Source organism: Lontra canadensis, unplaced genomic scaffold (assembly GCF_010015895.1).
Source record: "Lontra canadensis isolate GAN:19392208 unplaced genomic scaffold, GSC_riverotter_1.0 scaffold113, whole genome shotgun sequence".
NCBI classification, from domain to species: domain Eukaryota; kingdom Metazoa; phylum Chordata; class Mammalia; order Carnivora; family Mustelidae; genus Lontra; species Lontra canadensis.
The window spans coordinates 4,262,371-4,274,986 of NW_022631107.1; the positions used below are offsets into that span (position 1 = coordinate 4,262,371).

A 12,616-nucleotide genomic window follows, 5' to 3' on the forward strand; every position below is an offset into this window, starting at 1 on the left:
TTTTTTTTTTTTTAAGATTTAATTTATTTTTTTTGACAGACAGAAATCACAAGTAGGCAGAGAGGCAGACAGAGGGACAGGGAAGCAGGCCCTCCTGCCGAGCAGAGAGCTGGATGCGGGGCTCGATCCTAGGACCCTGAGGCGATGACCCAAGCCGAAGGCAGAGGCTTAACCCACTGAGCCACCCAGGCACTCCTGACCCTCTCTTACATTAAGGAACTTTGCTATAGAACTGAGCTGTTGTATCAGCCTGTTAATAACATTTTCCTTAAAACAAAACAAAACAAAACAAAACTCAGACTTTTGTAGGTACTATTTTTTGCACATTTGTGGTATGTATCAACCTTATTTACTAAATTATTCTGACGAGTGGATGTATTTAGTCTTTCACACATACTTGAATACTCTTTTTTTTTAATATGGCATATCTGAATATATGTGAGTGCCATCTCTTATCAAAGATCTGGGCGATATAAATTTTGGACTTGTTATTGTAATTAATAGCTTTTTTTGTTTTTTAAGATTTTTTATTTATTTATTTGACAGACAGAGATCACAAGTAGGCAGAGAGGCAGGCAGAGAGAGACGGGGACCGAGCAGAGAGCCCGATGCGGGGCTTGATCCCAGGACCCTGGGATCATGACCTGAGCTGAAGGCAGAGGCTTAACCCACTGAGCCACTCAGGCAGCCCCATAATTAATAGCTTTTTAAAAGGTTTAGGAAGAATTTGGCATTTGAAAGTGATGATATTGAGCCTAACTCAAGGATTTATATCATAATCCTTTGATACTCATTTTTTTTGATAGACTGCTTATCAGTGATGAACTATTTTTTGTAGAATAAACCTAAAAATAAATTTAGAGTTGTACATTCTTAATTTTTCCTGTATTATATTTATCTCACCTTTTAATGTTTTCCTGATAATTTTGAGTTCATCAGAATACATTCTTAGCTTATTCTGAAATTATACTGTGATATGATTAGATATATTTCTAAATTATATGAGAATTAATACTCCATAATCACAAAGAAGTATCTTTGTACAGGAGACAATTTCACATCTACCTGAAGTTCTTTAGTGGATTCTTAACATTTTATTATAACCATTTTGGTGAGTTTTCCCACTCTGCTCTATTAGTAAATCAAGAGACCACAGTTCTAGTCTGCATTACCAGTCTTTTTATTGTTTAAAGTTATTTATTTATTTATTTGAGTGAGAGAGAGAGAGAGAGAGAGCGCATGCACATACAGGGGGACAGCAGGCAGAGAGAGAAGCAGGCATAGGGAGAAGCAGACTCCCCACTGAACAAGGAGCCCTGCTCCAGACTTGATCCCAGGACTCTGGGATCATGACCTGAGCCGTAGGCAGATGCTTAACCGACGGAGCCACCTAGGCGTTCCTGCATTACCAATCTTTAGCTGAAACAGACAAACTTAAAATTTAAATCATTTCATATAATTGGCTTCCTCTTTAAGAATAAGTGCTAATATGACAAATGACACTGTGACTATTACCACAACAGACATCTTCCCACCAGGACCCTTGTGGCCAGTCTACCTGGAGTTCCAGGCATCTGGTTTTTTGGTCAACATTTATTCTGGTTTAGTTACAGTTTGGTGCCACTTTCAGTGATTGGTATATTCTTTGGCTTAATTACTGACAGGGAGAATTGTGGGGTCTGTGTGTGGCTCACTCTTCTAGGACAGTGGCAGGGATTTTAGGAATTTTTCAGTTAGTTGGTGTCCATTTTGTTGGACTGAAATAGGGGGAGATCAGGCCTAGAGAATCCTAGAGTTTGAGGGTCCACACTTGCTTCCTAACACAAGTGTTCCCCTCCCCTCCACATTTCCTCTCCAGCCACAGAAGAGAGCACAGATTCTGTGGAATGTGTAAAACTGTTTGCCATTTGTGTTTTAGCTGAATTCCAGTAAGGGTGGGTTTAAAAAAATCTCCTTTGTACATAATTTCTGGCTTCTTAGATCTTTACTGCTGTTATTATGTATGTAAAATTATTTGCTTAAGGACTAGAGTGTAGCTTCATATTATTTCTATATAGAAAGTTGTCATAAACGTTCGAGTTCTTTTTTAAGCTGTTCGACTTACAGCTACATGAAAATCCTGATTTTTGTCTTGTTATGTGTTGATAATTTTTTGTGTGTACAAAATACATAGAGGAGGGATCATTTTTCCTTTAAGAAAGTTTTGTCATTTTATACGTTTTTCATCCAAAACTTATTTTGGAGAAAGTTGTTCCTTGGCATAATAATAATGAATTTCGGTGGTCACACTTCTCTTTTATGATTTCAGGACAAAAATTGCTCAAGATATTGAGAGGTTAATACATCAGAGTGATATCATAGATCGAGTGGTGTATGACTTAGATAACCCCAAGTAAGTCTGTTGTTGCTGTTGTTGTTGCTTTTACTTTTATTAGTTTTATTTGTACTCTCAGATTTCAGTGTTGTTTGTAAAAGATAAAAAAAATAGAGCTAAATTCCACCTAGTTCACCCTTACTCCATTTTCATCTTTTAGCAGGGATGTAATGGTAATGTAAAGTTAATCATATTAATTTGAATATATCACAGCCTTTTGCTTCTGTTCATCGGTAGACTTTTAATGGGCTTAATAAGGGAAAGGTCACAAACTGATAAAAACATCTCTAATTACCTGCAGTGGAGAGAGTGGAGATTTCACATGGAAGGCTGCAGTTTTGTCCTGTAATATTGAATCTTCATTTCCTTGGGACAACAAATTACCATCCCTTATAGAAGGAATATGTGGTTGCCAATTTCTCTGTGCTCCCTGTTATTCTTTCTCATCTTTTACTGCTTACAGTTTGCATTGGTCCTTTCTATTACTTTCCAGACCTTTGAGGCCATTTGCTTATGATGCTTCATGCATTGGTATTATTTACAGTTATCACTGGTATCATCACATTTTAGGGTTTAAATATAAGTAAATAAATGAAAATTAGAAATGATGAATGTGACTATTATTTGCCTTCTCAGAGGAAAAATTTAATTAGCCCTTAATGGGTTTCCCCCTCCTTCAACATTCTAATATTTGGGGGGAAATTTCACATCTTACTGGTCTTTTTGGAAGAAATAAAACACCTTTTAAAGATCTTTGTCAGAGAAATAAGGATAAAAGCCGTATCAAAGCTGATTACTGAATTTGGAATAATCTTAAAAATGGAAACCAGATCTCCTTATTCAAAATATCTTAGTTATTTCAGTGGTTGTAATTCTGTGTCCGATCAGGCAGATGTGATAAAAAGAGAAACTCAGGAACCTTGAGGATAGCGTAGACACCAGTGCTATTTCTAACTTAAATGACTTTGGCAAAGTCCTTGAGCTTCTTGGAGTCTTAGTGTCCCCCTATTAGAGTGTAAACTTCAAAAGAGCAAGCATTTGTATTTAATCAGGGAAACAGACAGACAGACAACTAAAATTGAATCTGGAACCTAGTAGGCAATCAGTAAATACTAAGTAGTGACTATGTAAAGTGAAGATAATACCTTTAGCTTCTTGGTACTAATTAAATAAGATAATATCTGTTATCTAATATAGCTCTATAAATTTAAAATAAAATTTTTACCTGAGAACTACATAGTTTAATTAGAATTATTGCTACTTAATACAGGTCATGTGCATTTAAAAAAATCTGGCCTTTTTATATGATTATTAGTATTTAGGAATGACATTTATTCAGTGAGGTGGAATTTCTTATTTTGATTATCATTCACTATAAACGTGAGAACACATCTCTACTTGTAGTTATTATTTTTAAATCTATAAATGTTAGCCAGAGTTTGTGTTTTGCTTGTGTTGGTTGTATTTTTTTGGTTTAAAAATAATGAGGGTGAAGTGGCCATAGTGGTATAGTTTTAATTTGTAGTGTAATTTTATTTATCTTTTGTTCACTTATTTACATGCAATGTATTTTATTAAACTTATTTCAAAAATTTTGTTTAGTTACACTATTCCAGAAGAAGGAGATATTTTGAAGTTTAACTCCAAATTTGAATCTGGGAATCTGCGCAAAGTAATTCAAATTAGAAAGTAAGTCATTGAAGTTTTCACATTTTGTCTATACACAGATATTTTCCTAATTCTAATTAGATTTCTATATTTTCTATTTTCAGAAATGAATATGATCTTATTTTGAACTCAGATATAAATAGCAATCATTATCACCAGTGGTTTTACTTTGAAGTCAGTGGAATGCGACCAGGTGTTGCTTACAGGTTTAACATCATTAACTGTGAAAAGTCCAACAGTCAATTTAATTATGGTAAGACATGTTTTGTTCCCCTAATTTTAAAAAGTATGTAGGCATCTTAACTGAGGGACAGAAGTTGTTGTTGTTTTTTTTTTTTTTTTTTTTAATTATTGACTTGTTTAAAAAGGTTCATTGTTCTTTTTTCTCTAGTTCTCAAAATTCAGGTATTTATTATGCAAAATTTAAATTAACTGAGTTTTGCTTTGATGGGGAAAAACCCTTTAAAATGTAGTGAGTATCTTTGATTTCATCCAAATCAAATACAACCAAAGATTTATTACTAATCCTGCATAAAATCTAGTTTTTTATGTCAGTTTATCTAGAGGAGAATTACATAAAGTCATCTTTCTAAATTTTTAATAATCTCCCAGAAATATGATAGAAGTTGAGGAAAGGTCTCACATTCTCTTCACTGAATTTCCTCAAGTGGCTACGTCTTCCAGAGTCAGGATTTGACATTGGTGCAGTGTGGGTGCAGAGTTTCATGCCATTTTATTACATTTGTAGGTTCTTGAACCAGTCACTGCAAACCAAGATGCAGAATACTCCTGTCAGCACACAGCCTTGTGCCCCTCCTTTATCATTCACCTTTCAGCAAGATATTAGCTGTAGTTTTCTGCAAATTTTAAAATCTAGTTGAGGAGGTTTCCTTCTATTACTCTTTGCTAAGGTTTTTGTTTTTGTTGTTTTTTTTTTTTTAAAGATCTTATTTATTTATTTGACAGATAGAGATCACAAGTAGGGCAGAGAAGCAGGCAGAGAGAGAGGAGGAGGCAGGCTCCCTGCTGAGCAGAGAGCCCAATGTGGGACTCGATCCCAGAACCCTGAGACCACGACCCGAGCTGAAGGCAGAGGCTTAACCCACTGAGCCACCCAGGCGCCCCTGTTTTGTTTTGTTTTTAATCATGAGTGGGTGTTGAACTTTGTCATATGCTTTGTTTCAGTTGGTCTGATCATTTTCTTTTCTTTTTTAGATTGTTTTTCTTCTTTAGATTGTTACTATGGTATATTATATTGATTGAGTTTTGAATATTGAACCAGCCTTTTTTTAAACCATGGAATAAAGTCCACTTTGTCATTGTGTATAGTTGCTAACATTTTGTTAAGAATTTTTGTATTTATGTTCAGGAAGAACATTGAGCTATAATTTTCTTTTTTTCTTTTTGTATTCCGTTTCTTCTTGGTATGGTGCTAATACTGACCTCATAAAATGGTTTGGGAAATGTTTCCTCCTCTGGTTTTTTGGAAGAGCTTGTATAAATTCAGTGTTAATTCTTAAACATTTGATAGAATTTTCCAAGTGAAACGATCTGGATCTGGAAGGATGTCTTTTTTGATAGTCTTTGAATTACAAACTAAATTTCTTTAATAGTTTTAGAGCTCTTCAAATTATTTCATCTGGAGTGAGTTGTGATATTTGGTAGTTTGTGCTTTTTAGGAATGGATCCATTTCTTCTAAACTGTCAAATGTGTGTGTAGACACCCTTACTAACCTTTTGAGGTCTGCATTGTCTGTAGTGACACCCCTTATTTCAATTCCTAATAATAGTGATTTGTGTTTTTCTTTTTGTTTTCCTTTGTCAGTCCTGCTAGAAGTTTGTCAATTTTCTTAACTTTTTCCAAGAACCAGCTTTTAGTTTCTTTTTTTTTTTGTTTTTTCCTCATGAGACAGTTTTAAAAACTCTAGTGTTGTACCAGCAAAAGTATTAATGGTTGTTAAGTGTGAATATGATGATGCTTTTTAAGGGCATTTCTGGAAATTACAGCTTTCAAGAGTTGAAAATGGTGTGTTCAGTTGTCATTATTTTCGTGGAAAATAGGAAACTGTATATGCTGGATGATTACATGTGTGGGATAAAAGCTTTAGGCAGATTCACTAATTTAATGCAGTAATTATAGGAAGATTGGGTAGACTAATATCTGGTTTAGTTCTAAGCATTTTTTAAAGTTTTTAAATATTTTGTAATCTTACTTTAAATAATCAATTTTTAATGTGTATTTCTTATTTAAGGAGTCAATGGTTATATTTTGCATGGAGAGTAATATGAAAATTCTTGATACAAATCTATTTAACATTCTTTGTTTTTGGGATTTGGGGGCATAACTAGTAATCACTGAATGTCACGTTTCTTAGAAAAATTTACTTTTGACCCTAAACCTTCATATAATTTTTAAAAATTATCTTATTTGAAACTCAGATTATTACAGCAGTTAGAAAATCTCATGTCTTCCCCATTTAACTTCTAAGTGTAATGCTAGCATAGTATTTTAGAGGGGAAAAGGACAATCAATGAAATGGAATTACCTTTGTATTTTGAGTGCTCCATAAGAGCATATAAATATAAAGAGGCTTTCGATTCCTGAAATGATCATTTTCAAATTGTAGATCTATAGGTAGAAGACCTCTCTATTAACTGTTCTTATTTGTTTACTTTTATAAAATAATACTCTTACTGCTTTAAACTTTATTATTTTAATTTTTAAAATTAAAAGCTTGTAGGGGTGCCTGGGAAGCTCAGTTGGTTAAGTGGCAGACTCAATTTTGGCTCAGGTCATGGTCTCAGGGTCCTGAGGTTGAGCCCTATGTTGGGCTCTGTGCTCAGCAGATAGCCTGCTTGAAATTCTTCCTCTCCCTCTCCCTCTGTTCATGCTTGCTCTCTCTCCCAAAAATAAATGCATACTACATACATAAAATTAAAAGCTTATGTTTTGGACCAGTGCTCTATTTTTTAAAAAATTTTATTTATTTAATTAAAAATTTTTTCTATTTTTTTGAAACCTGTACCTCCATGTGATACATTAAAAAACAAAAAACAAAAAACAAAAAAACTCTTCCTTTAGTGTCATTTTAAATTTAAAATAAATAAAATTTTATAACTGAAACCGAATCAAAGCAATGAGACAGATGACTACTTTATTTTAAAATTTTCCCTTCTCTTTAGTACTTGCCCTTTGGGTATTCTTGTGTGTTTGTCATACTTTACAAACTCAACCTCATAGGGATTTGGGTAACAGAGTGGTGTCAAGAAAATTAAAACCATCAACAGTGCATCATCCAGAAATAATCACTTTAATATTGTTTTTTTCTAACCTTTTTTTTTTAATAAGGCAATATATGATTTCTACATATACACAGGTATTTATTTAAAAAAAAATAAGACATGTAACCCATGCAGTTTCACAGTCTGTATGTTAACCAAACATTATATTGTTAACACTTTTTCTGGTAAATATTCCTCTGAAACAGAGTTTAAATGGACATCCTACAGAGTTACTAGAACTTAACCAAACCTTTCTTTGTTGTCGATTTAAGTTTCTAATTATTTTCTATTTTAAATAATGCTGAGATCAACATTATTGTATAAAATATTTGTAAAATAATTATTTAGTTACAAATTCACAAAAGTGGAATATCATTGACTGGCAGCTGTGAATACTCTTTTTTCTGCTGAGTAAGCAATGGATCTTTTTTTTTTTTTTTTTTTTAAGATTTATTTTAGAGAGAGGGAGAGAGAGAGAGAGCACGCATGTGCAGTGAGGAGGGAGGGGGGAGAGAGTTTTAAGCAGACTCTCCACTGAGCAGGGATCCTGAGTGGGGCTTGATCTCATGACTTCAAGATCACCACTGAGCCGAAATCAAAGGTGGGACACTTAACTGAGTGAGCCAGCCAGGCGCCCTAAATAGTGGATCTTTATGTGGGGAATTTGGCAAATTAAAAATGATTTAAGGGTGCCTAGGTGGCTCCGTTGTTAAGCATCTGCCTTCAGCTCAGGTCATGATCCCAGGATCCTGGGATTGAGCCCCACATGGGGCTCCTTGCTCAGCAGGAAGCCTGTTTCTCCCTCTTCCACTCCCCCTGCTTATATTCGCTCACTTGACATTTTTCTCTCTCTGTCAAAAAGTAAATAATAATCTTTTAAAAATTAAAAAACCCATTTAGAGAAGAATCTTACAGGAAGAAGAGAAAACCACCATTTGGCATTTTGTTATCTATCCTCAAACTTATTCACATAATTTTAATATTAAATTTTTTCCTTTGATAGGTTCATTTTACAATATGAAAATTCACGCAAAACTATTTTAATTGCACAATATTTTATAAAAAAAACTTCCCATGCCATTCAATATTTTCAGTGACATCATTGCTATGTTTATATAATATTCTGTTGAGTAACGTACAATGATTATTTTAATGGTAACAGTTTGGGAATTTAAGTTTTCAGCATTTCAAAATTATAAGCTGTGCTGTGCTTGATATCCTTAATTATTTTGTGTGTGTGTGTATTTCTGATTATTGCATTGCCACCAATTCCTCCAAGTAGAATTTATCAAAGAAAATGAACATAGGTTCCTGAAGACTAGGGAAAAGGGGTACTTTTTGTGCTGGTAGGGTTGTTAAATTAGTTCAGCCTTTTTCAAGTGTATTTGATAATATGCTTTCATTGTTAATATTTAATCATCTAGGATTTATTTTGGTATATTCTGTGAATTGGGATCTCACTGAATCCTATCGTTAGTAGTTAAGTCAGTATTTATCAATATTGACAAATTGAGTTATTTCTCAAATGTTTACATTTGTAACTCTGTTCCTGACCCTCTAGTGAAAGAAGAGGCGGAAACATTGCTTAGAAGACATTATATGTGGTTGGTCTGTGGGAGCTCTTACAGAAAAATGGTGTGGTTAGTAAAAACAGTTTGGAAACTGGTTGATGAGATAGCACTATTAACCTGCACATAGTTACTGCCTTTTTTGAATCTAGGTCGAATTATTCTGACCTTCTACTCATATTATTTGTCCCCACTGGTATGAAATACCACAGTTCTCAGAAGCAGTGGACTAGCCTTTGTTTGGCGGCTGTTTGTTGCTCTAGTACCACTTGATTTTAATGATCTGAGACTTTCTGTTTAGTGTAATGTCTTTATTTTGGTTTTTTTTTTGTCTTTTTAAAAAATTTTAATTTTTTCAGTGTTCCAAAATTCATTGTTTATACACCATACCCAGTGCTCCATGCAATACGTGCCCTCCTTAATACCCACCATGATGTCTTTGTTGCTCTAGTACCACTGTTGTGTAAGTGACTATATAGTACAGCTAACACTTTTTTCAAAAACAATTTTAAGAATTTTTCTACCTATTTTTCCAGAATAGTTTATTCTAAATAATATTCAAATAGTTTTTTCAAGTGCCAAAAAATTTCCATTGCATGAAACTTGCAGAATAATCTGCGAGAAATTGATTTTTTTTTTTTACAAACTGATTTTTTTATATAAAGTCTTACTGCTTAAGAACATGGTGTATAGGTTTGTTTATTCATTTGTTATGGCCTCACCTAAGTTTTTTAGTTTTCTTTTTGTAAGTTCTGTTCATTTCTACTTACTTTCAAGTATTTTATGTATTTTTTGGGTTTCTCTTAGGAAAGAGTACTCCCTGTTTTCAGGCTTGTTATTACTTATAATTAAGAAAGCTGTCAGGTTTTATATATTCACTTGAAAATCAACCTCCTTACTGAACTTCCTTACTAGGTTTCATAGTTTCTCATTTGATACTGTGGATTTTCTTGGTAGGTCCCTAGAATTTTTCCTTATCCATAGTTAAACTGTGTATCTTTCATTGTTTCATAACTTTTAGATATGACTTACGAGAATGTTTAAAGTAAAAAGGAGACATTAGGCATCCTTGTTTTATTTTGACTTTAATGTGAATTTTTCTAGTATTTACATTAAATACATTAGTTCTTTTTTTGAGTATGGATTCTTTTTTGTAGTAAAGAATTTCTGTTGTTATTAACTTTTAAAAATCAAAAGTTTTTTTTTGTATTTATTAATATGATGTGACCATATAATGCTATGAGCTGTTAATGTGCTTGTACTAATGTTCTTACTATGAAATCTTCCTTAGGTTTCAGAAGTAAATTCACTTTGCCATGTGAATTAATATTTTAATATATATCTATTTTTAATTTATTAGTATTTTGTTTTAAAGGCTTTTTATATCACTGGTCATAAGTTAGGCAAGTCAGTTTCATTTTTGGAGGGCTGTCTTCATCCAGTTTTGGAGGCAAGCTGATGCTAACTTTGAACATTTAAATGGAGAAGGTTTTATTTCCCCACCCTGTGTTCTGGAGCAGTATAGCATTTACATGTCTTCATGAAATTTGGAAAGAATGCATCTCTAGAACTATCTTGATTGTGTGCCCCTTGGGTGGGAAAGGGAGTAGCTGGATAACTTTTTCAGATATCTGTGACTTAGTCTAGTTTTCTATTTCTTTTTTTTTTTTAAGATTTTATTTATTTGAGAGAGAGAGCACAAGCATGAATGGGGTTGGGGGGAGGCAAAGGAAGAGGGAGAAGCAGGCTCCCTGCTGAGCAGGGAGCCCCGCATGGGGCTTGATCCTAGGGCCCCAGGATCTTCACCTGAGCTGAAGGCTTAACTAACTGAGCCACCCAAGTGCTCCTAGTTTTCTATTAATTATTGTGGCAATCTTGATAATTTATATTTTCTTATATACATGACATTTAGATTTTCAAAATTCGCTAGAAATCATGTAGATTTCTATACAATATCTGCAGTATGTGTGCTTGCTTGTTACTTTTGCTTATTTCCCTTTTGTTGTGCTCACAACATAATTTATTGTTTTAAAAACCTAGGTCTTGGTTTTATTCATTATTTCCTTTCAAAGATTTTTATTTATTAATTTTTCTGTTTTCCTCCCTGAAGTTTTACTTTTTTTCTTCTTTTTAACTTTCGGTTTGTTTACCTAAATTTATTTTTGATGACCAAGCATTTGCTCTTGATTATAACTTATTTCTATATCCCTTCCCCTCTAGATTTTAATATTAAGACTCATTATTTTCTAGATTGCCTCTAATTGTATGTAGTGTTGGTATCCTTTTTGATCCAAGAATTATTTAGGAAAACATCTGTTATATTCCTATAGTTGATTAGGTTATTTTGATTAAAATTTTTAAATTATTTTCAAGTTTTAATGCATTTTGTTCATATACATAGAAAATTTATGACTTGGAATAACTTTTTATGGCTTAAGATCAGGTCAGTTTTTGATTTCATGTTCTCTCCTGGCAACGACTTAATATACATTGTTAGTTTAGTGTTATAAGTTCATTTATTTGGTTTTCTGTGTCCTTATTTATTTTTTACCTTCTCTTTCTGCCTCTTAAAAAAATTGTCTTTCAGTTCTGTGTTTCTGTCAATCCCTCATTTACAAAAACATATTTTTTTCTACTTAAGCAATATTATTTGGCATATAGTTATAACTTTTCCATATTCCTTTTGTATGTACCATTTAATGGTATAAATTAATAGCCATACCTCAGTATTGTTAGCCTTGAATTCTATTTTTATATTGTTTTGGTTTGAATTTGCTTGATATATCTTTGCCTGTTGTTTCTTATAAATAGAGGTTGATTTTGTTGTTTGACCCTTGTCTTTAATATGATTTTAACTTACATAAAATTATTTTTATAATTGACATGTTTGGTTTTTTAATGCTTCCTGTTTTTGTGCTTTATTGTTTTATCTGTTATTCTTTAAGGGACTTCAAGGTGTAGTGCAGCACTTTTTTTTTTAGCTGTGGAAATCCAAAATACGTATATGAAAAAATAGAGCATGAGGCTTATTGCATTGGATTTTTCTCAGTCCTGCTTCATCTGCCTCAAGTTTACTAGAAACTCCTCCCAAATTCTGACAAGTGGTCTCTTATGAGTTCTTCTTATTTCCATTATTTATAAGTATTTAACTCAGAAGTTGTTTATAGCTGTAAAATGAGCTTTTAGGTAGATGTATTTTTTTAAGTTAAACTCTGTCATTAGTTTTGTTGTTAGTACAACATAAAGGAAATAGTGGTTTTTCTTAACATCAATAGAAGAAGGAAGGGACTAGTATTTTAGTAAACTGGAATTCAACATTTTAAGAAATTGCAACTAGCTATGTAATTAATGTTACTGTCATAGATTCATTTTGACTTCCCTTAAGGGATGGTGCTGATGATTAAAAATATTTGCAATGGAAACTTCTTCAGCCAGAAGGATTTGTTTAATTGCCATACATAATTGAAATCAGGAAATAATATTAATTAGTTTTAATTAATTGTTTTTCTTTTTTTGATTGGGACGTTCTGGTTGCAGGAGTATTTAAGTATTGGGTTCTAGCAAATAGGTCCAAAAATGTCTTCTTTCGCACTGCCCCCAGAAGAGGCAGCATTACTGTTGCTTTTGTTTCTCAAATTGCCCTTTGCTTGGGAATTTTTCAGGTGATTGTATTAAATACTTAGTTTTATCACAGGTGAATGATCTTACTTGTGAATTTAATTTG

The 12,616-nt window shown here is 33.0% G+C and overlaps 1 protein-coding gene across 6 annotated transcripts in view; it reads left to right on the plus strand.

Annotated features, from left to right (window-relative positions):
• Positions 1–12,616, plus strand: part of AGTPBP1 (ATP/GTP binding protein 1) — a 150,461-nt gene that overhangs the window by 92,395 nt on the left and 45,450 nt on the right. For all 6 annotated transcript variants that reach the window (XM_032840553.1, XM_032840558.1, XM_032840555.1 and 3 more), the window contains 3 exons: positions 2,309–2,392; positions 3,977–4,063; positions 4,147–4,295. In XM_032840553.1, coding sequence (XP_032696444.1) covers positions 2,309–2,392; positions 3,977–4,063; positions 4,147–4,295 — 320 coding nt within the window. The remainder of the gene's footprint in view (positions 1–2,308; positions 2,393–3,976; positions 4,064–4,146; positions 4,296–12,616) is intronic.